Source organism: Alosa sapidissima, chromosome 15, assembly GCF_018492685.1.
Source record: "Alosa sapidissima isolate fAloSap1 chromosome 15, fAloSap1.pri, whole genome shotgun sequence".
NCBI classification, from domain to species: Eukaryota; Metazoa; Chordata; class Actinopteri; order Clupeiformes; family Clupeidae; genus Alosa; species Alosa sapidissima.
The window spans coordinates 10,608,477-10,636,115 of NC_055971.1; the positions used below are offsets into that span (position 1 = coordinate 10,608,477).

Below are 27,639 nucleotides of genomic sequence, written 5' to 3' on the forward strand. Positions count from 1 at the left end.
AATAAGCAAAGTGGTTCAGTGAGTAGGCCTATAGTGTGGGCTAATATACTGTTGAAGTAGGTCTTATCTTTTTTTTTTATCCTAGGTGGTCCGTGCGTTTATTTTTTATTGGTTAAGTGGTCCTTCGTCTGAAAAAGTTTGAGAAACACTGATTTAGCCTACTCCTTTACTACACCCTCTTCTGAGCAAACAAGGCATATAGGTTTATCATGTAGGGTACAGTAATTGCTCTTACATTAAATAACTTTAATTTATCCTCTCTACTTGTCCCTGTAGTCATGGCCTCCTCATCACTAATTTCGGGCTCATCATTTTCAGTGGTCGACTGGTTGATCTGCTGCTCAGTCTCTCCTGGTCTCTTTCTACCCTCCATCCTTCCTGACGCTTGTGTCTACTGTAGGGCCGGCTTGGCTATCCATATCTGAGAAAACTTTTTGGAAAAGACGGGCTATATGGACCCAACCAACTCTTTTTGGGAGGGGAGAATTCCCTCACGTAGGCTACAACCCATGCAGAGGCATTGCATTGGTGTCATGCACAGAATGCGGAACGTGTCCTACTTTAAGAAAAGATATACTAACGTGACAAATGTCAATATTTGTTTCCTCGACCGGGCCAAAAGTGAAGCGGCCCACCGGGAATTCTGCCGATTACCCACCCCGGGCCTGATTCAGTCTTACTCTTCTTGGACTGAAGACAACTCCTGCGATGCTATGGATAAATAGCCTTTCACAGGCCGCTAGGGCAGGTAGCCAATGAAAAGAAACATTTCTTGCAAATACGGCCACGGGTGTATGACGTTATATTCACCACTACCCTGTTCACCGAGTTCACCACTATCGTCGGGGTGGTCGTCTATGATAACGGGAGGTCCTCCAGTATACTATACCTACTAAAACCTATAGGTGCTCATGCTTCCATGGCGGTTTCAGCTGTGCGTGCTCCTCCTTTAGCAACAAACAAGAGCTGAAATAGAGCGCGCAGCGTGCGGAGCGTGCGTAATGCAATCTAGGTTCAGTGATTCGCCAAACCTCCCTTATTGCAGTCGCACACATTTTTTCTAATTGTATGTTTTAGTAACAAGTAACGAAGATGCTTAGTGGAAATATAACGGAGTAAAAGTATACATTTTATCTAGGAAATGTAGTGGAGTAAAAGTGGAAGTTTACATAAATTTAAATAGCGAAGTAAAGTACAGATACGTGAAATTTCTACTTAAGTACAGTAACGAAGTATTTGTACTCCGTTACATTACAACACTGTAATTAACCCTTCCAAGATAGAACACTTTCGACGCTCTACTTTGAGAGACCAACCACCACTCATGCCATCGATGTTGCATTTTGGGCGTCTGACGGAAACTGATCAATCTGACCAACAATTAACATCGATTTGACACTCTTTTGCTGTCCGGGGTTGCAAATCATTCATTTAGAACATTTAAGTTACGCTGTTTGTTATTACCCAGCCGGCACACGACCGACCTTCAACGTTGAAATATAGGGGAAATAACGTCAGTTGTTGCGTCAATGTTGAAACAATGTTGAAACAATGTTTAATGCTGAATGGTTGTAAAAGGGTCAAGAAAATCAATGTTGAATTATAGGTGAAATAATGTCAGTTGTTGTGTCAATGTTGAAACACTGTTTTAATGCTAATTGTAAAATGTTGACAAATGGTTGTAAAATAAGAAATCAAGGAAATCAGCACCAATGTTGAAATGGCGGATGTTGAAATAATGTTGCGATATCAACGTTGATGCAATTTGCAAATCCAACACATAATTCAACGTTGATTCACCCTTTATAACGTTTTTTTTAAAACGTTTATAACGTTTATTCAGCGTTAAATCAATGTTGAAATGCCAGCAGGGTATAAACACAGCACGGCCTTACGTTATCATAACCACATCATTACATTATCGCAATTAATAAGTAATCATAATCATCATCGTCAGCATGGCATGTCACACATAGCCTACCTGCTCCACCACTGAGTTCTTATCATGTAGCCGCAAGGCTCCACCACCTGCTCACTGTCCCTCTGTATGCTTGCTTACATCCTCGTTCAAACTCAACGAACTTCAACATGTTGCTGACATATGCTAGCCTACTTGCAATATTGTATTTTTGAAGCTTCTACATTGGTGTTACTTTTGCACAATTATCACTACCGGCATCCGCCGCAATTTCGTGTAGGCAACTTCGATTAACTACTGATGGCTCACAAAATCCTGGCTCTGGGCCAAAATGCGAGGGGTGGGCCTGACGTGAGCTGTTATTGGATCAGTCGACATATGGAAATGTAACCAGTGGGCAGCTGATTGTCCTTCCTTTGTATATATAGCCTATTCTATCGGCCCAAAAGGTGCGTCGGCCCACCGGGAAAATGCCCGGTATGCCAGATGGCCAGTCCGCTCATGGGTGACTCACCCACGCAGCAACACGGCCAAGACGGGAAGACGTATGGTGAAAATGTGCAGTTTTGTGTCGAAGCAAAGGTAAACACTTGCTGCGCTGGCTATGTTTCTTAGATGGGTGGCAGTGTCTGCGTGTGTGTATGTGTGTGTGTGTGTCCCGGCGGCGTCCCGGTTTTGCGCTAACATTGTGTGGCTGCTGACTGAGGTGCACTGCAGCTGTCTGGGCCGCCTCATTAGCTGCGTGGCCTCTTTATTTGGTGCTGTCAGCCACAGCCTCCCTTAATGAGGAGAAAAGACAGCTCTAAAAATAGCCCATGATATGCCGCTGTTCCTCTCCATTACTAGGTAATACGGCTTCTTCCGTGCCAAGTGCATCAAGCTAAATGATGTGAAACAACCTTATGTGTCGGAAATGGAATTGTATGAATGAGACTGTGGATAATTGAAGATGAGTTATTTTGATGGCTGCTGTGGAACGTAAGAGTATCAGGATGGGACTTGGTCCACATAGTGATTTACTACGAAAAAGCAAAGACTGGATGGTCAAATCAGGCACAGTAAGTTCTTGCTGCTTTGCGACAGTGTTTTTGCCGAGTGGAGAGTGCCATTTGCAGTCCTACCGGTCTTATGGGAGTTGAACACAGACATGCTGGATGCACAACAAGTGCAATTGCAGGTTCCTTTTTAAATTTTGTCTCAGTTCTCCAGTGCATTCTGTTTGCATGACTTCTCTGCCATTCCTTTTTCCCGCCGTAAAATCCGATTCTATGTCATGACAGCAAATCAGCGCAGCTTTCAACAGCCAGTGTTCGTTTGCATGTGCCCCGGCTCAATTAGCCCTGACCGCAGGAGTAAATAACAAACACACGCTGGCAGGGTTGTGTGGCCGCCCCGTGCGTGCTCCTTGAACCTGCTCCTGTCGTGAGGTTTGCTTAATTGGGCAGGGGGCCTTGTTGGCGAGACTCGTTATGGTAATGCTCCTGTGTTTCGCCACGGGAGGGGTTGGGGTGGGTGATGGTGGTGTGTGTGTGTGTGTGTGTGTGTCTGTCTGTTTATGTTTGTGTGTGTGTCTCCGTGTGTCTCCATGTGTCTACATGTGTGTGTGTCTCCTTGTGTGTGTGTGTGTGTCTCTGTGTGTGTCTCCGTGTGTGTCTCTGTTTGTGCCTCTGTGTGTGTACAGTACAGTATGTCTCCTTGTGTCTCTTTGTGTGTGTGTGTGTGTGTGGTGGGAATGTAGGGATAGCGGGGTGTTGGCTTGGGGATGGGTGGAGTAACGGTGTAAACATGACAGGCGAGCAGGACAGGAGGAGCGAGGAGCTGCCCTTCACTCTGCCCAGGGCCGCGCCCTTACAGCACCGCGTCTGCCACGGTGCCATTCGCCTCTCTGCCAGGGGCTCGGCGCGCCATCTGTGCCCATGGATGCAGCCCAGACAAAGAGGAGGGCAAGAAGGAGGGAAAAGGAGGAGGTGCAGGGCGTCTTTGCTTCTCTGGCACACGCTGACTGAGTAACACCACCGGCTTCTGTTGCTTTCTTGCAAAATAGGTCATTCCTTTTTGGGTCATTCCTCTCTCCTCTCTTCCTCGGTCTCAAGCACGTCCCCCTCGGCTGCCATATATCAAAAAAAAGAAAAACGCGCAAGGAAGGCGACGCTTGACTTCACGCGCGACATAGCAGCAATTCACCTGGGATGCCTCAGCCTTCCCTGATCCCCACTCATCAGCGGAGGTTTGTCCTACATGGCGACTGCTGGGGGAGTGTGTCTCCCTGGCAGACTGAGTTATGGGCGTTGTGCTCTCTGACCCCCACCCACCCCCCGGCCTGGGCGCATGACCTCGCGGTGTGTCAGGGCGTGGGGACGGGCCTTGACTGCGGCAGTATTTTAGTGTGGGTGAGTCGTGGCCAGGTGCCCTAATCAGAGTGGCTGATCGATGGTGCAGGGCTTGGCACAGCTGTTCAAGGAGACAGCACTGGGGCCAGGCAATCCTTCACTTAGCTAACACCCCTCCTCCCCCCTCACACACACACACACACACACACACACACACACACACACACACACACACACACACACAAACACACACTCATTACTTCTACTTGCGTGCGCACACACACAGATGCGAATACACAAATGTCTATCTATTTCTCTCTCTCTCACTCTCTCTCTCTCTCTCTCTCTCTATCTCTGTCACACTCTCACACACAGAGACACAGACACTCTTACTGACGTGCTCATCCATGTGAACACCTTCTGTCTCTCTCCGTCACACACACACTTCATCCATCTCTCCTCACTACCATGCCAACCAACCATTCAGACAGAGATTGGGACTGCTGCTGCTTTTCTTGCACACTCTGTTGCTCACTTCTCCCTCACTCTCTCTCTCACACACACACACACACACACACACACACACACACACACACACACCACACCACACCACACATGTATGCACACACTCACGCACATGCACACACACTCTCATGCACACGCACAAACTCTCTCTACATCATTGCCATCATGATCCTTTTGACCCATGCCACATAGCTTATCATCCTTCCCATACCTCCCCTGAGGGGATGAGAGAGCCGTCTCCCTGCGGCGGGCCACGTAGCTGGCCGACTGGCTCAACCAGATCCCCAGCTCTGCTGGTGGCTGCTGCAGGGGGGACCGGTGCCAGCGAGCGGGGGCTAAAAACAGGCGACAGAGCCCTGGGGCCCGCTGCCAGCGCACAACACAAAACAAAACAACACAACGCAGCACCGCTCAGCTCAGCACTGCCTGCCAAGCCAAGCCAAGCCGAGCCAATCTGCCTCATCCGCAGAGGAGGCAAAAAGTTGCCGTGACGGCCACCGAGATGAGCTGATTCATGGGTCTGTTTGCCCAGGCACTTTATTGATGTCGAAATGAAATATGTCTCCTGTTTTGAAGTTCTTGGCCAAGTGCCCGGGCGGCAGGTCTGTCTGCCAGCAGGCCCATTTTAATTATGGCATATAATTACCCAGTGTAACCCTCTTCAGCTACCCATCTCACACACTGTATGGAGGATAATTGGCTCTGGTGTTGCACCCAAGTGGTATTATTATGCGTCCACAGAATGTATCTTTAATGTACTAAAAATGCATGGTGAAAATTACTAATATATTTTTTATTCACATTTAAATTGATATCGGTACCAATATTGGTACTTGGTGTTCAGCACTGGGACACAACCAGTGTTGCCACAGTTACCTTGAAAAAGTAATCTGATTACTGATTACTGATTACTCCTTTAAAAAGTAACTTAGTTACTTTACTGATTACTTGATTTTAAAAGTAACTAAGTTAGATTACAAGTTACTTTATTAGTTACTTTCAGCAGCTGCCGACAACACCCCCACCGCCTCAACATAAAAATGATAGCCGGTTTTGCCAATACTCACTATACTGGAAGTGCATTTTAACAGTAATGTCAGCCATGTATAGCAGACATCCCAACCTAACCTACTTAGATACTGAAATTCAGATGTTTGTTCAATAATACCAACACCAAAATAAGGAAGGCCTATTGATAGAAATTGTTATAGTAAAATATGTAGATTTTTTTGTAGATTGTTTTTTCATGTAGCCTTGGCAACTAGCCATCTTGGAGGCCTGAGTAATATGCAAATGAAATTACACTTGTTAAACTCACCTCAACAAGTCTTTTGCAATCATTGAACCCGCTGTGAGCAATGCTAAAGTCGCTGTTACAAACAGTGCAGTGTGCAAGACTATCATTATGTTTTAATCTTATGAGACAATTGGGTACACTTTTGTGTAGTCTGATGTGAAATGGGTCTTAAATCTTCCTTTTTGAGGGGCACTGACTCTGCCATGACACTCCTGTTCCTAGATACACTGACTGAACTGATTAATTAAGTTTGGGAGAAAAGAGATATAAGCACACTTAAACTGAAAACTGATTGGTTGATTTAGCAAAACAGACCAGGATGCTCTCTGTCTTGGATGCGCTTCAGGCACAAACGCACCACTCCACTCTCTCTCCCTCTCCGTTGTGTGCGCGTTAAACTCATATGCACATATGATTTGAAGTCCGGTCTGGCTTGCGTGCTCTTGTTCGCTCTAGGTTCCGGGAGATTTTATGTAATTTGCGGGCGTCAGGAAGCCGCTATCTATATGTGGGAGACTCCCAAAACTTTGGGAGACTTGGGACGTCTAGCTAGACAGCACTTTGTCGCCAGTACAGAATGTGCAATGTACCTTAATGTTGTCATGTTTAGCTGACAAACTCAAAGTAATGACTGATGAAATGTGCATCTCTCTCTCTCTCTCTCCCTCCATTGTTTGGTTTTACACGTGAATTGTCCTCATGCTGAAAACGTGAGCATAGCCTACATGACATTAATCCCCAAGACAAGAAGAAAGCAAAGAATATATCTTTTTACTAAGGAAAATGACAAAAATAGTAACACACAGTAACTTAGATAAGTAACTTTAATCTGATTACTGGTTTGTAAATAGTAGCGCGTTAGATTACTCGTTACCGAGTTACTTTAAAAAAGTGGTTAAAATAGACTTACGCGTTACTAGGTAACTCGTTACTGCCATCACTGGACACAACATTTTTTGGTATTTAAATCTGAATCTGTAACAGTAGCAGGTTCTGGTCACTAAAGAAGTAGTGGAGTAACTAAAGAGTGGAGTTTATTCTAACAAAATGTTATATTTTGCCTACTTGCTGCACATAATACCAATGTGCTGCTCAACAGAGTTAACAGTTAGTTTGATAACTGAATAATTGATTCCAGAACTTATATCTCCGTTTCTTGAGGTCACGAGTACTGTTGATATGAAAAAAAACGAAAACAATCGTTTTTATCTAGATTGAGTTGCTGCAGCCAACAGCTAAAGTAGCCAGGCAGCTACAGCGCTACACTCTGGGGGGGCATGCACATAGGGACTCATGAATATGCCCCCAGAGTGTAGCACCGTAGCTGCCTGGAACCTCTAACTGTTGGCTGCAGCAACTCGAGCCAGGTTTTTTTCCTGTCCTGTTTATAGCCATTTAAAATACTATCAATCATTAAATTGTAACTGATAATGTCTTTGTGTTTATCTCTTTTCCCCCTCTGTCTCCATCTCTGCCCCCCTCAGCTTGAACCCGTACAGCTATGATGAGAGCTGTGTGTCCAGCAGTGTTGACCACCTCCCTCTGGCCGCGCTGCCTCTCCTCGCCATCGCCGCCCCACACTACCAGGACGCCGTGGCCACCGTCATTGCCCGCGCCAACCAGGTCTACCACAGCTTCCTGCAGTCCCCGGATGGCCAAGGCTTCACTGGCCAGGTGCAGCACCCCCACACCCCCCTCCCCTCCCACCTGTCATCTCTCTCAATAGAAAGTGAAGCGTAACAGAAGAAAAGTGAGTTAGAAAAGGCACCTGGTTCACCCTCAGGCTCTGACAGGGCTGGGCTGAGTCATCTTCTATGAGTCATCCCAAACTCTGTAGAGGTCTTCAGTCCCACATGCTACAGTATATTTTCATCTCTTTAATAGGAGCAAATGATTTCAGGAGGAAGTGGCCTTGGCATTAGTTGTGTGTGTGTGTGTGTGTGTGTGTGTGTGTGTGTGTGTGTCTGTGAGTGTGTCGCTGTGTGTGTGTCTGTGTGTCTGTGTGCATTTATGTGTCTGTAGGGAGTCTTAATCCGCTCTTTCTGTACCGACTCTCTGTCTCTCTCTTTCTCCCTCTGTCTGTCACTCTCTCTTTCTCTCTCTCTCTCTCTCTCTCTCTCTCTCTCTTGCTTGCTTTGTGAGTCTGTGGAGGAAACAGCAGATTTACAGTCATGTCCGAAAAGTACCCACTAATACCGGAGACTGGGAATTACATGCCATTGTGTTAAGGAACTGGTGATTTAATCAGCTCCAGGCAGCCGACCCTAAGGAAAAGGCTATTTTACGTCCAAGGCCGCATTGTTAGAGCTAGCATTAGCGGTCGCCACTACTAAACCCAGCATGGGCTTTGTGGTTTGGGAGATGTGTGTTGAGCCTGTATACACACCATCAGCCACATCAAACACTGTAAAACCCTCAGCCTAAGCAACTGCAATGCTTTTGTTGTCGTTTTAAGTCCCAATTAACTGTTTGTTATTGACAGTGGGATCGAGCGGCGGATTTAGCAGTGGCTAAGACTCAGCTGCCTGCTCGTTTCGCTGTGCTGTTGATTGAGCATTGATTGAGTAGGAGCTAAATCAGGGCTGTTGTTGGGTGGGTCTCCTGGGCCAGGTGTGTTTGTTGGGCGACTGTGTGGGGGGCGTGCTGTGCTTCGACGCCTTGTGCTTCAGCAACAGCCAGCGCCCGGCCAGCCCCTGCGGCAGCAGCAAGAACAACAGCACCGAGAGCCTCAAGGTATGGCACACACACACACAGACACAGGCAAATAGACACAAACACACACACACACACACACACACATATGCATACACATGCACACTGACCAATGCAGACAAATATGTATACACACAAACACACACACACACACACACACACACACACACACACACACTGACAGACGTAGACAAAAAGACACAAGCATACACATGCACACTGACAGACGCAGACAAATACACACACACACACACACACACACACACACACACACACACACAGAGGCACACATGCACGCAAACAAGTACACTTTATTACAGAACTCAGAGCCTTAAAGAGTACTGTATGCATACAGTACACACATGTGCAGCATAAACACACAATCACACTCAAGCGTGCTATACTGTACACTCAAAAAGCACTTGTATGAGATGCATGCATAATCAGACATCTAAACGCCTGAAGAGGAGATGTATGCATACATTAGCCTACACACAAACAAATACACACCCACAAAGCACATACACAGAGCAGCAGCAAGCCTCAGGGCCGAGAGGGAACTATACGGCACACACAGTGCTACGCAATCACAGAGACTTTTTGTCATTTCTAAGCACTCGATTCCCTCCATGTGTCTCTGGGCGAGCGCTGCATGGGGTTTCGTTGTCTTCCCGGATATGTTCCACAGCACTCCACAGAAAAAAAATCTAATCCACTTAACTCAATTCTCTGTACTTTTGACCTCCATTCACAGCGCCTCCCTCCCTCACAGTCCAGCCCAGCCTCAAACTCCCAACACCAGCCCCAGCTCTGTCCCAGATCTGTCAGTGTGTTTGTCCCCCCCACCCCTGGGAGAACAACTGCCTCCACCCCCCTCATTGTTGAAGCTGGTCTCAGGCCATCGCATAAGGGACGGAGCCACTCTCCTTCTTTTGGGCATTTTTCTCTCACCCTCTGCTTTTTATTCCCTCTCTCTCATTCACTGTCTCTCTATTCCTTATTCCTTTCATTTAATTTCCTCTCTCTCGCTTACTCATTCATTCACTCACTATCTTTCTCCTCTACCCTTTTTCACTCACCATTTCTTTTTTCTACTCTCCCTTTCTCTCTCGCTCACTCTCTCTCTCTCTCTCTTTCTCTCTCTCCATCTCTTTATCAGGACAGAAAGAGCCCCTGTGATCACAGTAAACCCTCTCCCCACAGGAGCAGACAGGTGCAGAGCAGCAACTGTAAACCACTTAGGGTGAAGCTGATATTTAAACAAGCACACAAACAAACACTCACACAAACAGACAAATAAATGCAAACACATCTTGATCCTTCGACCCACACAGTACTTACTCACTCCTGACCAGAGTGAGTTTGAGTCATTTGCCTATTTGCACATTTATGTAATCTCAGTGCTTGTTTAAGTGCATGAAAGTGCAATGTCCCACGCTCTTCCTCTCTCTCTCTCTCTCTCTCTCTCTCTCTCTCTCTCTCCCCCTCCCACGCAGGATAACCCGGGCCTGTTGGATGAGGCCGGCCCTGGCCTGAGCGGCAGTAAGCGCCTCAGTAAAAGCAACATCGACATCTCAGCCCCCATAGACGAGCTCGGACGCCGCAGGCAGCCTCTCAGCCGTAAGCAGAGCGACTCCTTCGACGACGCTTCCTCTGGACAACATGCCACTTTCCTCAACAGGTGCTGGACATCGCACACGTTAACTGTACATACAGCCACGATACTTATATCACAATTTATATTCTTAAAATGTTATTTTAAAGTTCTTATATTAACTTATTAAAATGAGTGTAAAGCATGTATTAATGGCCATTTCCCCATGTGTTTGTATGATGAGCAAATTGTTGTAAGTTATAGCATCAAATATAATTGAATCAATACACTGCAACATACAGTAGAAGACGTAGCTGGATTTCCCGTCTCAACATGTGCAGTGTTTCCCACAGAATTGCATTCTATTTGTGGTGGTAGGTGAGGGGGTGGGGGGGTTCTTTGTCGGAGTCAATGAAATAAATGCTTGCCTTCCACGAGAAGTCGATATTGACAAGTAGCGGTAACGTTATAGTGTGCTAACCTCGACAACCCAACAGTGTTCTAACAGTATTCTATTTTACAAGACTTCATCCCATCTCAATAGTATAGCATGGAAAATCATTGTGTGGTGGTCAGTTTTGATATTGTGGTCTGCCGCCACAAATTAGTCAATGTATGGGAAACACTGATGTGTAGTATTTAGTAATCTAGTGGGTCATTTTCATATGGGTAATAGGTAGTATGCTTTTACTAGTATGTTACTCTAAAATTGACATTTAACATTTTGTGAATTCATGACATAAAAGAATGCGTGCGATGCCTATTAGCCTCCCAAATGTATGTGTGATGCACTGATTGCTATCTTGCAAATCCCCTAAGCAGAGTGAGAGAGGAAGCAATGGATGCTTTTAGTCTGAGTCAAGGCCTTTGGTGATTCCTCTCTAGGGTTGCAAAATTCCGGGAATTTTCAAAGTTGGAAACTTTCCATGGGAATTAATAGGAATATATGGGAATTAACAGGAATAAACAGGAATTAATGGGAATAAACTGGGAATTTTTAATATGGCAAGTTAGTCTATAACAGGGAACTTAAATGTAGTGGACAAACCCCCATCTTGCAGTCTAATAATAGTTAAAACAACCTGATTTAATACAATTTCAGTCAAATTTCTACCCTGCACATATGTCAATCACATGCACACAGCAATCGGCATAGGCTGCTAGACATAAAGGAAACCTATGGTGCGTTCATATGCATGGGGAAAAAATGTTCCAACCAATCGGATTTTGTTGTTGAGTGGTGTGGTGTATCTTGGGCAGTTCAGTGTTGCTAGTTTAGCACGCTAGTAAACCATAGGCAGAGAATGGGATTCCCGCTAGCATGCTAGCTAGCTTTGTATGCTAAGCTAAGCGAAAATACCAACATACAAATCATATTGCTTATTACGAAACAAAATGTTAATGTTTGTATACGAAACAGTTTGTATGAATTACCCAAAATTCCCAGTTAATTCTCGTAAATTCCCATTAATTCCCATAATTTCCTTTAATTCCATGAAAGTTTCCAATTTGGAATATTTCCAAAATTCCCCAACTTAACTTCCCATGGTAAGTTTCCATAAAGTTTCCGGAATTTTACCGGAAATTTTCCGCCCCTTTGCAACCCTATTCCTCTAAGCCCTGCACAAGTCCGGCATGACTGTCTCAACTCAGTACAGACTGTAATATAATCCGCAAAAGAGAATCCCTTTAGTTTTCTTTAGCGTGTAAGTGGAGTGATGTATGTGTGCTGAAGGTGGCGTGTCAGGTGGCGTCTAACAGAGCCGTGCAGATGTGGCTGGACTGGCCGGCCCTTGTCCAGGTTATCATGGAAAGTGTCACTCTCCTTTCTCCTGCTATTTATCAGTATTTGCGGAGCGACAGTCTTGTCTGCCTCCCTGCCTGCTTGACTGTCCGCCCTCGCCAGGGCTAAAAATAGTCTGTGCCTGAGAGAGAAAAGCAGCAACAACAACAAAACGCCGCAGGTGAATAACAGTGCCATTTATGGCAGGCATTTCACCGTCGCCACAGAAGCACAGAGCAGAGCCACGACGGGCTCTCACAACAGCCTGGAGGGGTGTCATCAATGAGGTGTCTTCCTCAACAGCTCCCATCAACCCTCCTCCATCTTTAAAACCGCCCCTCCGCCCGCACCAGGCCCCGCCCCGCCCCGCCCACCCTCTGTGATTTCTCTGCTGCCTTCCGTGACTCGGCTGCTGCTCCGGGGTTCTGCTCCCAGTGAGGTTGTGTGTGGAGGAGGTGGTGTCCACTCCCCACCCTCAGCATGGGTGTGCGGTCACTGGGAGGGCACGTGTGGAAGGGGGGGGGGGCGGGAAACTCCACTGGTTTCCCCGAGACCAAAACTGTTAGCAGCGACGACAACAGCTTTTACCACCGCTGGGCCAAACTCCCTCCCTTAGGGTCCAGCGGCCTCTACACAGCCCTTGGTTTCGGACTCTACACAGCTCTCTATCAGTACCCACCCAACATTAAAGTCTATCAAAGATGAGCAGACCGGTCATTTGTATTCCGAGGACACGCAGACACAGGCATTTCCCCATAGATGTCCTAGCAACATGGCTTGCCTTTTCACACCCTGTCTGTGTATTTGTGAGCTGAGCAGAACTCTGAGGGAGAGTAGGGGAGTGGGGGAGCCAAGACAAGGTAGAGGGAGAGGGAGATTTATCTCATTTGGGCCCGTCTTTATGAGGGCCATAAACTAAACATACATCTTTACACAGAAACCGAGCAGTTTGCACACTCATCCCATTAACCAATGATTTGAAAGAAAATTAGAAAGTCAACCACAAGTCATAAATACCCTTCAGTCTACAAAGTAGTTTATTTGTTCCTCCATATATTACTGATCCCTGGCAATCGTCCAACTAGTTTATAATCTGCCTGCTCTTTCTTGGGACTTTCTAGTCACCGTCCCTATGAACAGAGCCACTTGATTACACTCATTACATATTGCTGTCATGGCTATACCCAAGACAGAGAAAGAGAGAGAAAGAGACAGGGAGAAAGAGAGAGAGAGGGAGAACAAGACAGGGAGAAAGAGAGAGAGAGCAATAGGTAGATGAAGACACTGGGAAGAGACTTAGACAAAGAGGGGTAGACAGGCAGCTGCTAGAGGCGGAGGTTGTTGATGAATGGCCGAGTGGAACACATGAGAGCCTTGGAGGGAGGAGAGGAAAGGTGACATCCATCAGCTGGGAAGGTGTGTGTATGTGTGTGTGTGTGTGTGTGTGTGTGTGTGTGTGTGTGTGGAGGAGGGGTTCAATCCCCCTTCTTGCTCCACTGGAAGAGTACAGGCATTAGATGGCTGTTGCCGTGGCTAAGTGGGCCACAGAGAGGGAGGTGCGGGCAGGGCTCTGTGTTTAAGGGGTCACGCCACCGCTCAAACAAACAGGAGCTCTGCTCACGTCAGTCTGGAGGGATGGGCTGGGCAAACAGGAACAGCACTAGTGCTGTCAGGATGCAAGGCCCCCCAGGTCACACGGCTCTGATCTGAGGCAGCCTTGAATAGGCCTGAAAGAGCTGGCAGCACCGCACTGCTCTGAGCTGAGTTAGAGTAGTGGAGGGCAGGAGAGAAGAGAGAGAGAGAGAGAGAGAGAGAGAGAAGAGAGAGGGAGGGAGGGAGGGAGGAGAGTGAGAGACAGAACAGGAGAGGGAGAGAGAGGAGAGGAGAGGAAGGAGAAAAGGGAGGATGAGATGCCTGCTTGACACAGCTCAGGGCTCTGGCCTCGGGCTGCGCCCCAATCACAACACCACTCGGCCAGATGAGAGGAGAGGAGAGGAGTGCTCTGACAGAGAAGAGGCTGCACACATCATACTGACTCACTCACACACACACACACTCACACACACAGACACACACACACACACACTTATTCATATAAACACACGTCACACCAATACCTTCCTTGATCGATGCCAAGAGCAGGAGAACTATTTGTCACAGTCAGTTCTGGTCCCTAATGGCCTCTTTCCTGTATGTCTGTGTGTGTGTGTGTGTGTGTGTGCGCAGACTTATTCAGGATGGTGGGGATCTCCGGCCAGGCAGCAACCATAACCTAGTTCTGAATCCGGGGCGCTTTGATTTCGAGGTGTCCGACTGTTTCCTCCTGGGCTGTCCACTGGGCCTGGTGCTGGCCATGAGGAGAACTGTGCTCCCGGCTGTCCAAGGTCAGCCTGCACCTCCGTTTCTTTGTCTCTGTTTTCACTGCGTATTAGTTGCCAGCTGTCACTGCACCTGCGCTGTACACACAAACACTTCCAAGAACACCCTCTTCCACACCCTCTCTCTCTCTCTGTGTCTCTACAAGCACACACACAAACACACGCTACATCATGAACACAAGCACACACACAAACACACGCTACATCATGAACACAAGCACACACACAAACACACGCTACATCATGAACACAAGCACACACACATCACACGCTACAGTACATCATGAACACAAGCACACACACAAACACACGCTACATCATGAACACAAGCACACACACATCACACGCTACATCATGAACACAAGCACACACACAAACGCACGCTACATCATGAACACAAGCACACACACATCACACGCTACATCATGAACACAAGCACACACACAAACACACACTACATCATGAACACAAGCGCATACACAAACACACACTACATCATGAACACAACCACACACAAACACATGCTACATCATGAACACAAGCACACACACAAACACACGCTACATCATGCAAATTTACACACATACACACTTACAAATGCAACCAACATCACAAGCATTACATGAACAAATATATATCCTATCTGTTACACACACATACACACACACACACACACACACACACACACACCCAACATCACACATCACCTCTCTACATCCTTCTCATATCCTCTTCCTCCCCCTCTTCCTCCTGCTCCTGTAGTGACCCAGCTGCGGCCAGCCTGCTCTCAGATCTGCAACCTCTTCTTTCCCTCGGACCCCTCGGCGTCCCGCCTGGAGCCCCTGCTGCACCCCAACTTCCACCGGCTGCCGCCCTTCCCCGTGCCCCGCTACCAGCGCTACCCCCTGGGAGACGGGCGCTCGGCACTCATTGGTGAGCAAGAGATCATCCACCACCACCCCTGATACACACACACTTTGTTATATTTGTTCCATCTGTTCTATGCACTGTGATTGAATTGAGGTAATGATGACTCATGTTTTGATTGGGCTTAGTTAATGGGAATTTGGTCAGGTGGAGACATGAAATGTTTCATTTGTCAATTTGTGTCCTAGGCTGAGGGTAAACACACCCAGACAAACAGCCACACTATTACATACCCACAAGTACTGTACATACCCACACACCCTCAGTAAACAAAGTGGAGGGCATTTAAACAGCTCAGTAGAAAATCCCAACTCCACCGGCAGCCGAGCCTGAAGTTGGATCGTAATTACCATTCTGCCCCCTTGACTCCGCCTTTCTCCACTGGGAGCAGCGCTAGCGCTAAAGCTAACATGAGCCGCATTAGTTCCTCACGCCTGTCAGATGCACAACACTAGGCCCCTGGAGTGGAAGCGGAGGGTAGGAAGGAACGAATGGTGGAGAAAATGGTGTGTGTGTGTGTGTGTGTGTGTGTGTGTGTGTGTGTGTGTGTGTGTGTGTGTACCAGTCAGGGTTTATCTACTCCCTAATGAGGTTGTGATTTATTGCAAGCATATTTTTACCCTCCTTTTGGGCTGTTGTGAGTGACACAGTTGGAAAAACACATTTTACTTTTTTTTTTTGCGATTGCTGCGTTGCTTTGCTAACCAGAGGCTCATACACACACCAGCGTTTATGTGGTGTTTTGTAGTTTAGCGTTTCAGAGAGTATGATCATCATCCCGTGTGTCCAACATTCTCCACTGAGCCTGAACAACAGAGGACAAGCAACTCTGCAAGCACCAGAGGGATTTTTAGATACTTTTCTTCCATCTCTGTTTGCTATCTATGATTGAAGCCCTCACGTGAGGTTTGACTCCAAGCTGCTATCGCATATGAAAGCTTCCTCCTCATTAAAAACCCAAGTGCGATGTCTCAGCAATATTTTGTTAGCAACGAAAGACAGAGCAAGGGAAAGAGATGATATAAGAAAGGACAAAGATGGAGTGAGAGAGACAGTGTGAAAGAAGAGGAGAGAGCATGGGTAAGGGGGAGAGGAGAAACAGAGGAAATTCACAAGACTGATAGAGTGATATGGAGAAAGAGAGAAAATGATAACAAAGGCGAGGTGTGGAAGGAGGGGATAAGAGAAGGTACAGAGGAAAATTACAGGCTGAGAGAGAGAGAGAATGATAAGAAAGGATAGATGGATTGAAGGGGGGAAGGAGATACGGAGGAGGAAAATCTTAGGCTGGCAGTTGAGTGTATCTCAGATTTTTAATTATGAGAGTTAAGTCTCACCCCACTAATCATGGAGAAAAACACGTCAAAATATGGAACAGAAAAGCACTGACAGGTGCACGCCCACATGTACACACATGTCCACATACACACACACACACACACACACACACACACACGCGCGCACTTTCTATATCTGTCTCTCTCTCACACACGCACACATACACCCTCACTCATTCTCTCCTATCTGTCTGTCTGTCTGTCTCACACACACACACACACACACACACACACACACACACACACACACACACACACACACACACAGCCATCTTTGCAAACACATTACAAATCCTCAGACAAAGCTATTCTGTGCATCAGTAATTAATAGTGGGCTCCTGAGCTCCTAGACAGCCACTGAGGGAGCTCTCTATCGTCTTTGGTCTCTCCGTCATCCCAGTCATTACAAATCCTCCTCCTGGGCCCCCCTGAGATGAATGTGTGTAATATCACCCCCCAAATTCAACAGCCTTCCTCCCCATTATCACTCCTTGTGTTTATACAGTGTGCACATTTGTCACAGCGTGGAGAGAAACTGTACCATAGAAGTTGAGAAATGGCTTTTTAGGAACAGTCATCGTTTGGTCTTTCTTTTACTGCAGTGCTGTTCTTCTTGGCATTTGTCCTGACGCTGGTGTTGTTAAGGGTGTTGTGTTGTTGTTGCTGCTGCTGCTTTGCTGCCAAATGATGTGCGTCCCTTTTGGTTCTGTATGCAGGAGACGTTACCCGAAGTGTTTTATTGCTGCTTGCTGCGCACTCTGCCTGTCTTTGCCTTGTTCTGCCTGTCTTAGTCACTGTTCTCGTTCTTTTTTTTGTCTTCTGTTGTGTTTTTCTTTCTCTTTTTCCTCCTGTCTAACCATCCAGATTGATCTGTCTTTCTAGTCTCTGTGTCTCTGTCAGTTTCTCATCTTTCTAGTCTGTCTCTCTCACACGAACGCTCACACCATCTGGATCTCTATCCTGTGGTCTATCTGTCTCACTCTCTCCCTCTCTGTCTGTCTGTCTATCTGCCATACACCATCCAGATCTGTCTCCTCCTGTCTGCCTCTTTCCCTCCCTACTTCCTCACTCTCTCTCCCTCCCCAAATGGCAGTTCTGCCTCTGCTTTTCTGGTTATCCCTCTCTCCTCTCCTCCGTTGGAATGCAGTGGGCTGGTATCAAGCTGCCGCCCGGGCACAGCTCACATCCCCATCTCTCCCCCGTGCCCCCCCCCCCCCCCCCACCTCCTCACCCCACCTCTGAGTGCCATGTGCACTGCACTGTGAAAGACAATTTCCTCCACTAACACCGCAAAGTGACAGGGCAGAGAGGGATGGGATGAAAGACGCAATAGGACAGAAAAAGGCTCTTTAAATTGGGTGTGGGGGGGTATGTGCTGCTGTGTATGTTTTTGGCTGTAATAATTATGAAAGATGTGATGTCCCCCTTATTAGCCCTTCACTATGAAGAAGTATAGATTGCATTCTTTTTTTGTCAGCTGAGAAAAAAACATCACATGGCAGTGTTTACACAGGCAATCACACTCGGCTTTATTCTGCTGATGTAGTGTACTCAATGAGGTTAGGCAAGCAAATGGGAATCTTACTCATGTAACCGCAGGCTTCATCAAAACATCATCAAAATAATTACCTGCCTCCAAAAACAAACATGTTGACTCAGAGGGAAAGCCGGGATCCTCAGAAAAACAGTCTCCAACAGTGTCCTTGAAATACCTATTGCTGATTCAAGATCAGGTGCTTTTCAAAGTGTGCTGGCATTGGTATTCTGCTGAAAAGCCACACGTTCTCACAGACCAGAGGGAGCAGACATGTGGATTTAAATGTCCTCATGCTAGGGGGTGAGTGGAGCTGATGCAGCCAACACCTCTGACCGCATCTGTGCCATATACCCATAGGCTACACACAGGCAGGCGTACACACACACACACACACACACACACACATACACACACACACACACACACACACACACACACACACACGGACCGACACACACACACACATACACACACAACCACACACTCAAACATGCACACACTCATGCTAGCGCACATACTCTTGTACAATCACATTGAAACGCACACACACATACACACAAATACCCACAGATATTCAGCAGCCGTATTTATATCCCAGATGGGGAGCATGAGATCGGAAAGGCAGCAATAAAAATGCAGGCGTTTCCTTATGACCACTGCAAATAGGGATCTGCTTAGCATTCCCCCATCATCTCTCATTTCACACTGCCATTATTCCACAGCCCCTCATCTCCCTCTCCCTCTCTCTCTCTCTCCATCTTTCTTTCTCTCTTTCTCTCCATCTTTGTCTCCCTTTTTCTCGCTCTCTCTCCGTCTCTGTCTCTCTCTCTCCCTCTGCCTCCCTCTCCCTCTCTCTCTCTCCATCCCTGTCTTTCACTCCGTATCTGTTTGGAGTAGCCCTCCATCCCCCCTTGTTCCTGCCCTCATCTCTGGCCATTGGCTGCCCGTGATAGATCTGTGATCATTCTCCATGCTTCCTTCAGCCTCTTGTCCTAATGACCCAAAGCCAGGCCAATCACGCGTCCAGCACCCAACCTTCAGGAGCCCACGACAAAACCAAGTGTTGAAAAGGCATCAAAGAGGACAAGAGCACAGCGGCCATGTGTATAGGCAGGCGATTGATGTATTGTGAAGCGCCACTGCTAACACACACACACACACAAATGTTCGCACACAAACACACACACACACACACACACACACACACACACACACACGCAACCATGCTTTAAGTGCACTCACATAGCCTGCAATGTATCTGGGCGTAATAGGCTGTGTTGTGGACAAACCTCTTGATGTAATGAAATAAGACTTACTTTGGCTCGACCAGAAATAACAGTCAGGGTCCACAGGGTTACTCCTCACCCCTGCCCTGCTGACGTGTTCGCGGTCTGGCCAATCACGTAAAAGCAACCACTAAGCTCTGTGGTCCGCAGAGCGTGTATGTGGACAGCATAGTTATGTTTGACATGGTGCTTCAAGCAAGGTCCTATATGTTTGTGTGTGTGTGTGTGTGTGTGTGTGTGTGTGTGTGTGTGTGTGTGTGTGTGTGTGTGTGTGTGTGTGTGTGTGTGCGTGCGCACGTATGTTTATGTCTGACATGTACCTGAGATATTCAGCGGTCATAGTATTTCTGTGCCTCCAATCTGTGAGCGTTGGTGTGCTATTTTTAACAAAGACAGGTTTAGACAAGACGAGTGGCCAGGCGCAGTAAATCACCAGATAATGGCGGCCCGCTGGGAAAGAGGTTATAAAATAGACCTAATATGTAAGAGAAGGAGATGAATATGATAAAGAAGACGTGGGGCGATGGCAGGCAGTTGGCTCAGGCGAGATGAGGCAGTTAGAGGAAAAGGCTCTTATGCGGCTAGATTTCTGCTCATATCTGGCTTCATCCTCCTGCCCCCGAGGGTTCAGATTGAGGTTGAGATGTTTTTTTTTTTTTTACTGGGAGCCGGGAGAACACGAGAGCCCACCTGTCTGTCTGTCAGTCAGTAAGTCTGTCTGTCTGTGTCTGTCAGTCAGTCTGTCAGTCTGTCATCTTCAGAGCCATTCAATTAAGTCTGAAATTAAGTCTCACATGCGGCCTCAGTGATCGTTGTCTCTCAGTACATACAGGCGTAAACCTGTGCTGTGCGACCGCTCTCCTAACACACAAATTACTTTGAGATGGAGAGATACGGACCAGCATTTCTCCAGAGGATTATGAGATTTTGCAAGATTACACAAACTCACAGCATTTCACATTCCAGTGTGTTTGAAATAGACATGCAACTCTAGTTTCTGTTTTTCATTTTCCTCAACTCTCTCTCTCTCTTCTCTTTCTCTTCTCCTCTCCTCTCCTCTTCTCTCCTCTCCTCTCCTCTCCTCTGTCACCACTACAATTAACCAGCATTAGCTTTGTAAACTCTTCTAAAGAACTTCTTCTGTCAAGTCCTTCATTAACACCCTTCTCCCTTCCTCTTCCCTCAGCGGACGACATTCACGCCCATCCCGAGGTGTTTCTGGACACGGCCCAGAGCACAGGCAGCGCTCCCCAGCCCTGCTCCCCCCCACTGGACAGAGATGGCAGGCCAGGGGCAGGCAGTGGTGGCGGAGGAGGAGGTCGAGGTGGAGGGCTGGTCCGCCGATCCAGTCTGACGAGTGTGGACAGTGAGGCGTCCGGTGGTGCTGAGAGCCGCCTAAGCAGCACTGTGGCCAACAGTGAGTGTCAAGCTGAAGGATTACTGTACGAGCTCCTTTCTTTCTTCTTTCTTTCTCTCTCGCTCTCTCCCTCTTTCTCTCACTCACTCTTTTTCTCTCTCTCCCTTCCTCCTTTTACTCTCTCTCTCCCTCTCTCTCTCTCTTTCTTTCTCTCTCTCTTTTTCTGGCTCTCGCCTCGAGTACACAACTCTCCATTAGAGCTTCTCATTGCTAATCAATTAGCAACGCGCTTTGATAAATGCATAACCCATTCTGGAGATTAAACACGTTCTGAATGATAAACCAGCAACGGCATATTAAACCGAGGCGTTTTAGGATAGAGTCGAGGTGCTGGGATTTAACACTGACCTCCACCACCACCCTACACCAACCCACCCCACCCCCCCTTAGGAGATTAATTCGAAAGAAGCCATTTGGGGTCTAATTTCAAGGTTCAGTAACAGAAACGATACTTCCGTACTCCCACAAAGCGGTCATGACTTTCAGACCAAAATTGTGTGCGGTTCATTTGCCTTGCATGAGCTGTAGTCCGTAGGGAGGCTCATATAAGCGCTGGCCAAAATGCATTCAGATTTTAAGATATAAATGTCATCATGTTTGTTTGACCCTTTGACGAAATTGCATCAAAAACCCTGTTAGCCTATAGCGGGAGTCATTTTGATGTTATCAGATGCACACTGAATGCAGTAATACTGTGTAAATGGGTTAATGTTTAAGTAAGTATGTGTATGCATGTCTGTTTGAGGGACTGTGTGTGTGTGTGTGTGTGTGTGTGTAATTAATATTGTATATATTTTTGTAAATGATGGTCCATTTATTTCCATTTTAATGAGGTCCAAATGTAGGTTTAGCCATTCAGCCCCTCTCACTCTCAGTGGTCTCAGTTGTGAAGTGGTCTTGAGCACACCTGCTGATGTGTTCATCTGTGCCCAGTCTCCAGCACCTGGTGGGGCTCCAAGAGGCTGGACTACTCCCTCTACTGCCCCGACGTGCTTACCTCCTTCCCCACCGTGGCCCTGCCACACCTGTTCCACGCATCCTACTGGGAGTCCACTGACGTGGTGGCCTTCATCTTGCGGCAGGTCATTAACAACTTTCCTCTTCATCTGTGTCTCTCTGTGTGTGTGTGTGTGTGTGTGAGTGTGAGTGTGAGTGTGAGTGTGAGTGTGAGTGTGAGTGTGAGTGTGAGTGTGAGTGTGTGTGTGTGTGTGTGTGTGTGTGTGTGTGTGTGTGTGTGAGTTTGTGAGTGTGTGTGTTTGTGTGTGTGTTCTAGTCTTGTCCAACAGTGATGCAGGTCTTTTCTTCTGTCTCACTGACTTGCGGAACGAGCGATCTGCTCTGAATATTGAGCGTAGGTCCAAATAGTCTCCTTTCTCTCATTGTTTCTCTCCCTGTCTTACTCTTGCTCTGTCTTCCTGACAGACAAATGTATTGATCTGCATTAAGAACAGTAACACACACACACTCACATACACACAGAAACATATGTGCATGAAGTGTCGTGGAGTGGATGGAGTGTCGATGGAGTGGATTTTGAGGATCAGCAGGTTGTGTCGTGTTTTCATTAAAGTCTTCTCATACCACTGACAGCCTTTTAGCTGTGTTGCCCATTAGCATCCACACACGTGTGTGTGTGTGTGTGTGTGTGTGTGTGTGTGTGTGTGTGTGTGTATTAGCACCACTGCTGCTGCTCCACAAGCTGACGTGAGGGAAATGAGAAGTAGAAGTGTGTTTCCTTCTTTCTCTCCCTCTGCCAACCCTCCCTCCCTCCCTCCCTCCCTCTCTCTCTCCCTCCCTCCCTCCCCCTCTCTTTCCCGCTATCACACTTCGCTTCTTCTTTCTCATTTCACTCTCAGGTATTTTCTTTCTTCTGCCATTCTTTATCCTCTTCCTTCCTTCCTCCCTTTGTTCTCTCTCTCTCTCTATTTCCCTCTCCTTTTTTCCTTACGGCACCTTTCTTAATGATAGTCTGAGTAGTCCTGCATACTTCTTACAAATGAAGCATTAAACTTTAAGATATGTAGAACGTACTCCTCAAAGCACAGCACATCTTAAAGAAGTCTCTGGTGTGTTTCTAAATGCATATTTTAGTTGTGTCTGAGAACACTCCTGCACAGCCATGGACCCAGTAACCCTTTGAAGAAGAACTATGTGTCTTTGTAATTCAGGAGGCATTGAGGATTCATGGTTGACTAGCTGTTCCATACTGCAAAAATGGATTAGCTCTTTTTCTCCTTCTCTCTTTGATAGATAATTTCTGTATATCATTTGTTTTATTTGCAGTCTTATAATTGTCCTCCATGGTAACTGTAGACCCCTCCAGAGCAAATACAGGATGTGTTCTCCCATAATGACTTCACATAGTTTCTATGCATATTTTAATTCAAGAGTCATATAGACTTTTTCAATCTGCTCTGACAGGGTTTCCGATTTAAACATTTGAAACCAACGCAGATAAGCCTACTTCATAATGACAATGTATCTGACTTGTAGCGTAATGCTGTGCGAAATGTCAACATTAAAACTTTTTTTTTCCTTTTCATTTTTCTTTATCCCTGAGGTACCATTAGCTCAATGTTGTTTTCTGTGCCACTGGAAATGCCTTAGGAATACACAGGTTTGGTCATGTGGTTGAAAGGGTCTATATTTCAAATCCCTGTAAGCACATGAAAATGGCTTCTTCCAACCGTCAGCCATTACTATGACAACTCCTATCTTTACTCATGTGTTTGTGTTTGATTGGCAGGTGATGCGATGTGATTGTGTCCATGCCCAGGAGACTGACCATATAGACTCCAGCCTCTTTTCCCCTTCCAGCCCCAGGGAGAAGTGGCTACGCAGGAGAACCCACGTGAAACTGAGGGTAATTTTATATTGCATTACATAATTTGCCGTTAAGTTGACACTCTTATCCAGAGTGACTTCAAGTTCAAGTTCAAGTAATTTATTGTCATGTACTCATAAAAGGAATAATAAGTAATGAAATTCTTGCGCTCAAGAGCCAGGTCACCTTTGAAGAATTAAAAGTATTAATTGAAAAGGTATATTGTGTTTGTGTATGGGAGGGTATGGTGTGTGTGTGTGTGTGTGGGGGGGGGGGTTGTGGGGGTTGTACCTCCGTTGTGCACCTGAGCAAGGCATTCAGTTTTGTTCATTGTGTTTTTTGAAGTAAACCTCAAGCTTAGTTCCCTTCAAAAACATGTTTTGTTATTTTTTCCCCTACTCTAAACAGGGTTTTTTGTGGAAACTGCTCTTCAGGCACAACAGCACTTCAGGCTGCCAATGTTCCGTTCCAAACCGGCCGCTACACGTGAATGGCAGTGCTAAAAATATCACCGCGGCAAAGGCTTTTCATCTCACTGATATTTAACCATTCAAGCTCTGTGGGGGTGTGGGCTGCGAGCATTACTGACAACAAACACACAGATTCACCTTGAATCTGAGCTCGTGAACAGAATGCAATTACTGCGCTACACTTCTTTCACTGCACTGGGATGACTGAAGGTCAGGCACTCTATTTCTGGGTCTCCTTTCATAAGATGCCTTCAGTTTCAGAGTAGCCTATATTTAGTCCTTCCTTTTTTTACCCACTGCTGACTATATAGTGGCTTCATTTTCAAGGATGCACACATGTCAATATACACACCATCAAGTACTTCAGTCTGTGCTGCGTTTCTTGAAACTGTGGTATTTGTCTGTGTAAAACAGTGATGGCATTCGTGCGGGAGGATAAAGCTCTTATTCGCTCGCTCGCTTGGGGCTCCGGCTCTGTGGCTTGTCTGGCGAGGCCCCGTGGTGAAATTAAAAAATGTCAGCGAGAAATCACCCCGGCCGTCACTCAGAAGGCGCTCCGCCTTTACAAGCATCCCTCCAATGTTGCTCCGAGCGGCCCAGCGCCTCTTCCCCCTCGGAGCAACATGTGTCAAGGCGAAATGAAGTCGCAGTCTGCCACGCTGCTCACACCCGCAGCTTCGCAGATGGGTTTTTTGGCGGCACCCGATCCGTCATCAAAAGAGCCGTACTGTCACTCCTCATGCCAAGTCATGCCAAAAAAAAAAGAAAGAAAACAGCACAGTGATGGAAGCACAGCGTCAACTCAGCCTGCCATATATTTGTCAGTGTGTGCCGTAACTGCCGTCGCTCCGTGGTACAAATAGCCTCAGCGTCATCTATGTGTCGCACACCCCAAGCTGTCTGAGGGCGAGGCTCAAATTAATTATTGACCAACGTAATCAATATGCAAATAGCTGAGCGCCCAGAAATGTTTAAAGGCTTCATTAAATGACAAATCTGCTAAATCAGGCTCATTAGCTTGTGTGGGCTTAAGAATTTATAGTGCCGCGCGAGCATGTCAAATCCACAAAATGCCCAGGCCTGCTAGGATGCGTGCGGAGAACAGACTGCAAATCATCCGCTAATGTAATTCAGAAAGGGCCAACCAACACACAGAGTGTCTTGGCACCATACTAATGCCACATTATGCCTGGGAATGCAGCATATGTCAATTAAATTAAAGACTACAGTAAGTTATAGATATTATACTGTATATTTTATTCATGCATCGTGGTTGTATCCATAGTATGTGGTGTTATATTCCTTATTGCTGCATAGAATAGAGAATATAATGCAATTTTATACTTTATACAATACAATATTAAACAGTGACATAATATGTAGGTAACTAATGTTCAGTACGCAATACTTGCAAAACTATGGACCAGTGGCTTAAATGCTGGTAATGAACAGAGTAGCCTATATCTGAGGCAACAGCAGTGAAGCTAATGTGAGAATAATAATTTTATTAAAAACTGCATGTTTTTTTTATTGCTAACAGGTTGCCCATCTTATTAGTGTAACCAACAAGTAGAACAACCTTGAAATGCCTCTGTTCTCATGGCTTTAATTGCTTACATTATAAGGCCCAAATCCCATCTCGCCTGCCGTGATTTGAGAATGCAGCTGTGCTCTGTAGTGCTCTGCATTCCTCTCACTGAAGCAGAAAAGGAGCACAGAGAAATGGAATTAACCAGGGAGGAGGGTGAAGGATGGAGACATGGCAGCCCTCCACCCTTTTGGACGGTCCGCCTCACTACACACTTACAAAACTACTTTGTCCTCTTGAGGGATGGGGGTGAGGGTTAGCAAATTGTCCATGCTTGTCATCTTTCACTCGTACACCACCGCTGACGCGCTTTCATGACAAGGCAAAAGAGGAAACTGATGTGAATGTCTTTCTCCACCGGCAGAACGTGACTGGCAACCACCGGGTTCATGATGTCATCGCGACCGAGGACGGGCAGCAGACGCTGGTGGGCCGCTTCATGTACGGACCGCTGGACATGGTCACGCTGACCGGAGAGAAGGTGGGTGTGCCAGTGCCAGTGTCACCGCAGATGGGCGCCTGCCGCCAAGTGCACCCACTCAAGTGTGCCCCCAGCCTCTTCTGCGTGTGCCCCTACACTCTGATTTGTTGATTCAATCATAATCCAGTGTCTCCTTCTATCCCGTAGATTATTAATAGAGGGAGAATTAATTCTCATAATTAAAAGTCTGCAGCACAGCCTCCTGCCCAGCTCCTCAATAGCTTCTCTCCCCTGTGTGGCGGTTTCAACAGCTGAAAAACACCGCTCCCTTTCTACATCTCTCTCTCTCTCTCTGTCTTTCACTTTCACCCTCTCTCTATTTTTTTTTTTCAAAAATCTCCATCTGTTTCTCTATTCCTTTTTATCTGTTTGCCTCTATTTCTTTCTCTCAATGTCACAATCTTTTACATTACATTACATTACATTTGGCTGACGCTTTTTAACCAAAGCGACTAACAACATGGTAAACAGTAAGTTTTTAGAACAATTCTCACAATTTTAGGACAGTTTAAAAAAAAACATTAGAGTACAGTAAGAATAAGTGCGTCGGTGAGTGCTGTTTTTAACAGTTACTTGTCAGTTTAAAACGGCTGGTGAGTGCTAGGATCAGTAAGACTTGTTGTAAGTGTTGCTATGAGAGTAGATGTTCTCTAAAGAGCTGGGTCTTCAGGAGTTTTTTGAAAGTGGAAAAGGATGTCCCTGTCCTTGTAGGAACTGGCAGTGTGTTCCACCAACGAGGAACAACAGATGAGAAAAGTTTGGATTGGCTTGAGCGTACCGGTGGTAGAGCTAGACGTCGTTCGTCAGAGGAGCGCAGCGGTCTGGAGGTAGTGTAAGTCTGTATGAGGGCATTCAAGTAGGTGGGAGCAGAACCGGAGACTACTTTGTAGGCAAGCGTTAGAGACTTGAATTTGATGCGGGCCGCCATAGGTAGCCAGTGTAGCTGGATGAGCAGCGGGGTAACATGTGCCCTTTTGGGTTGGTTGTAGACCAGGCGCGCCGCCGCGTTCTGGATCATCTGAAGTGGTTTCACTGCGCAGGCTGGGAGACCTGTCAGGAGGGCATTGCAGTAGTCGAGTCGTGAGATGACTATTGCCTGAACCAGAAGTTGGGTAGCATCTTCTCCTCCATCTATCTCTCAATCTACCTTCTTTATCTCTCTCTCTCTCTCTCTTTCTCTCTCTCTCTCTCAATTTCAATTTCAATTTCAATTTCAATGGAGCTTTATTGGCATT

At 46.6% G+C, this 27,639-nt stretch overlaps 1 protein-coding gene across 2 annotated transcripts in view; it reads left to right on the plus strand.

The window, feature by feature from the left end:
* Positions 1-27,639, plus strand: part of pitpnm3 (PITPNM family member 3) — a 93,136-nt gene that overhangs the window by 55,470 nt on the left and 10,027 nt on the right. For both annotated transcript variants that reach the window (XM_042063912.1, XM_042063913.1), the window contains 9 exons: positions 7,555-7,744; positions 8,681-8,803; positions 10,279-10,463; positions 14,386-14,543; positions 15,300-15,470; positions 20,811-21,041; positions 21,975-22,123; positions 23,788-23,904; positions 26,288-26,404. In XM_042063912.1, the coding sequence (XP_041919846.1) occupies positions 7,555-7,744; positions 8,681-8,803; positions 10,279-10,463; positions 14,386-14,543; positions 15,300-15,470; positions 20,811-21,041; positions 21,975-22,123; positions 23,788-23,904; positions 26,288-26,404 (1,441 nt within the window). The remainder of the gene's footprint in view (positions 1-7,554; positions 7,745-8,680; positions 8,804-10,278; positions 10,464-14,385; positions 14,544-15,299; positions 15,471-20,810; positions 21,042-21,974; positions 22,124-23,787; positions 23,905-26,287; positions 26,405-27,639) is intronic.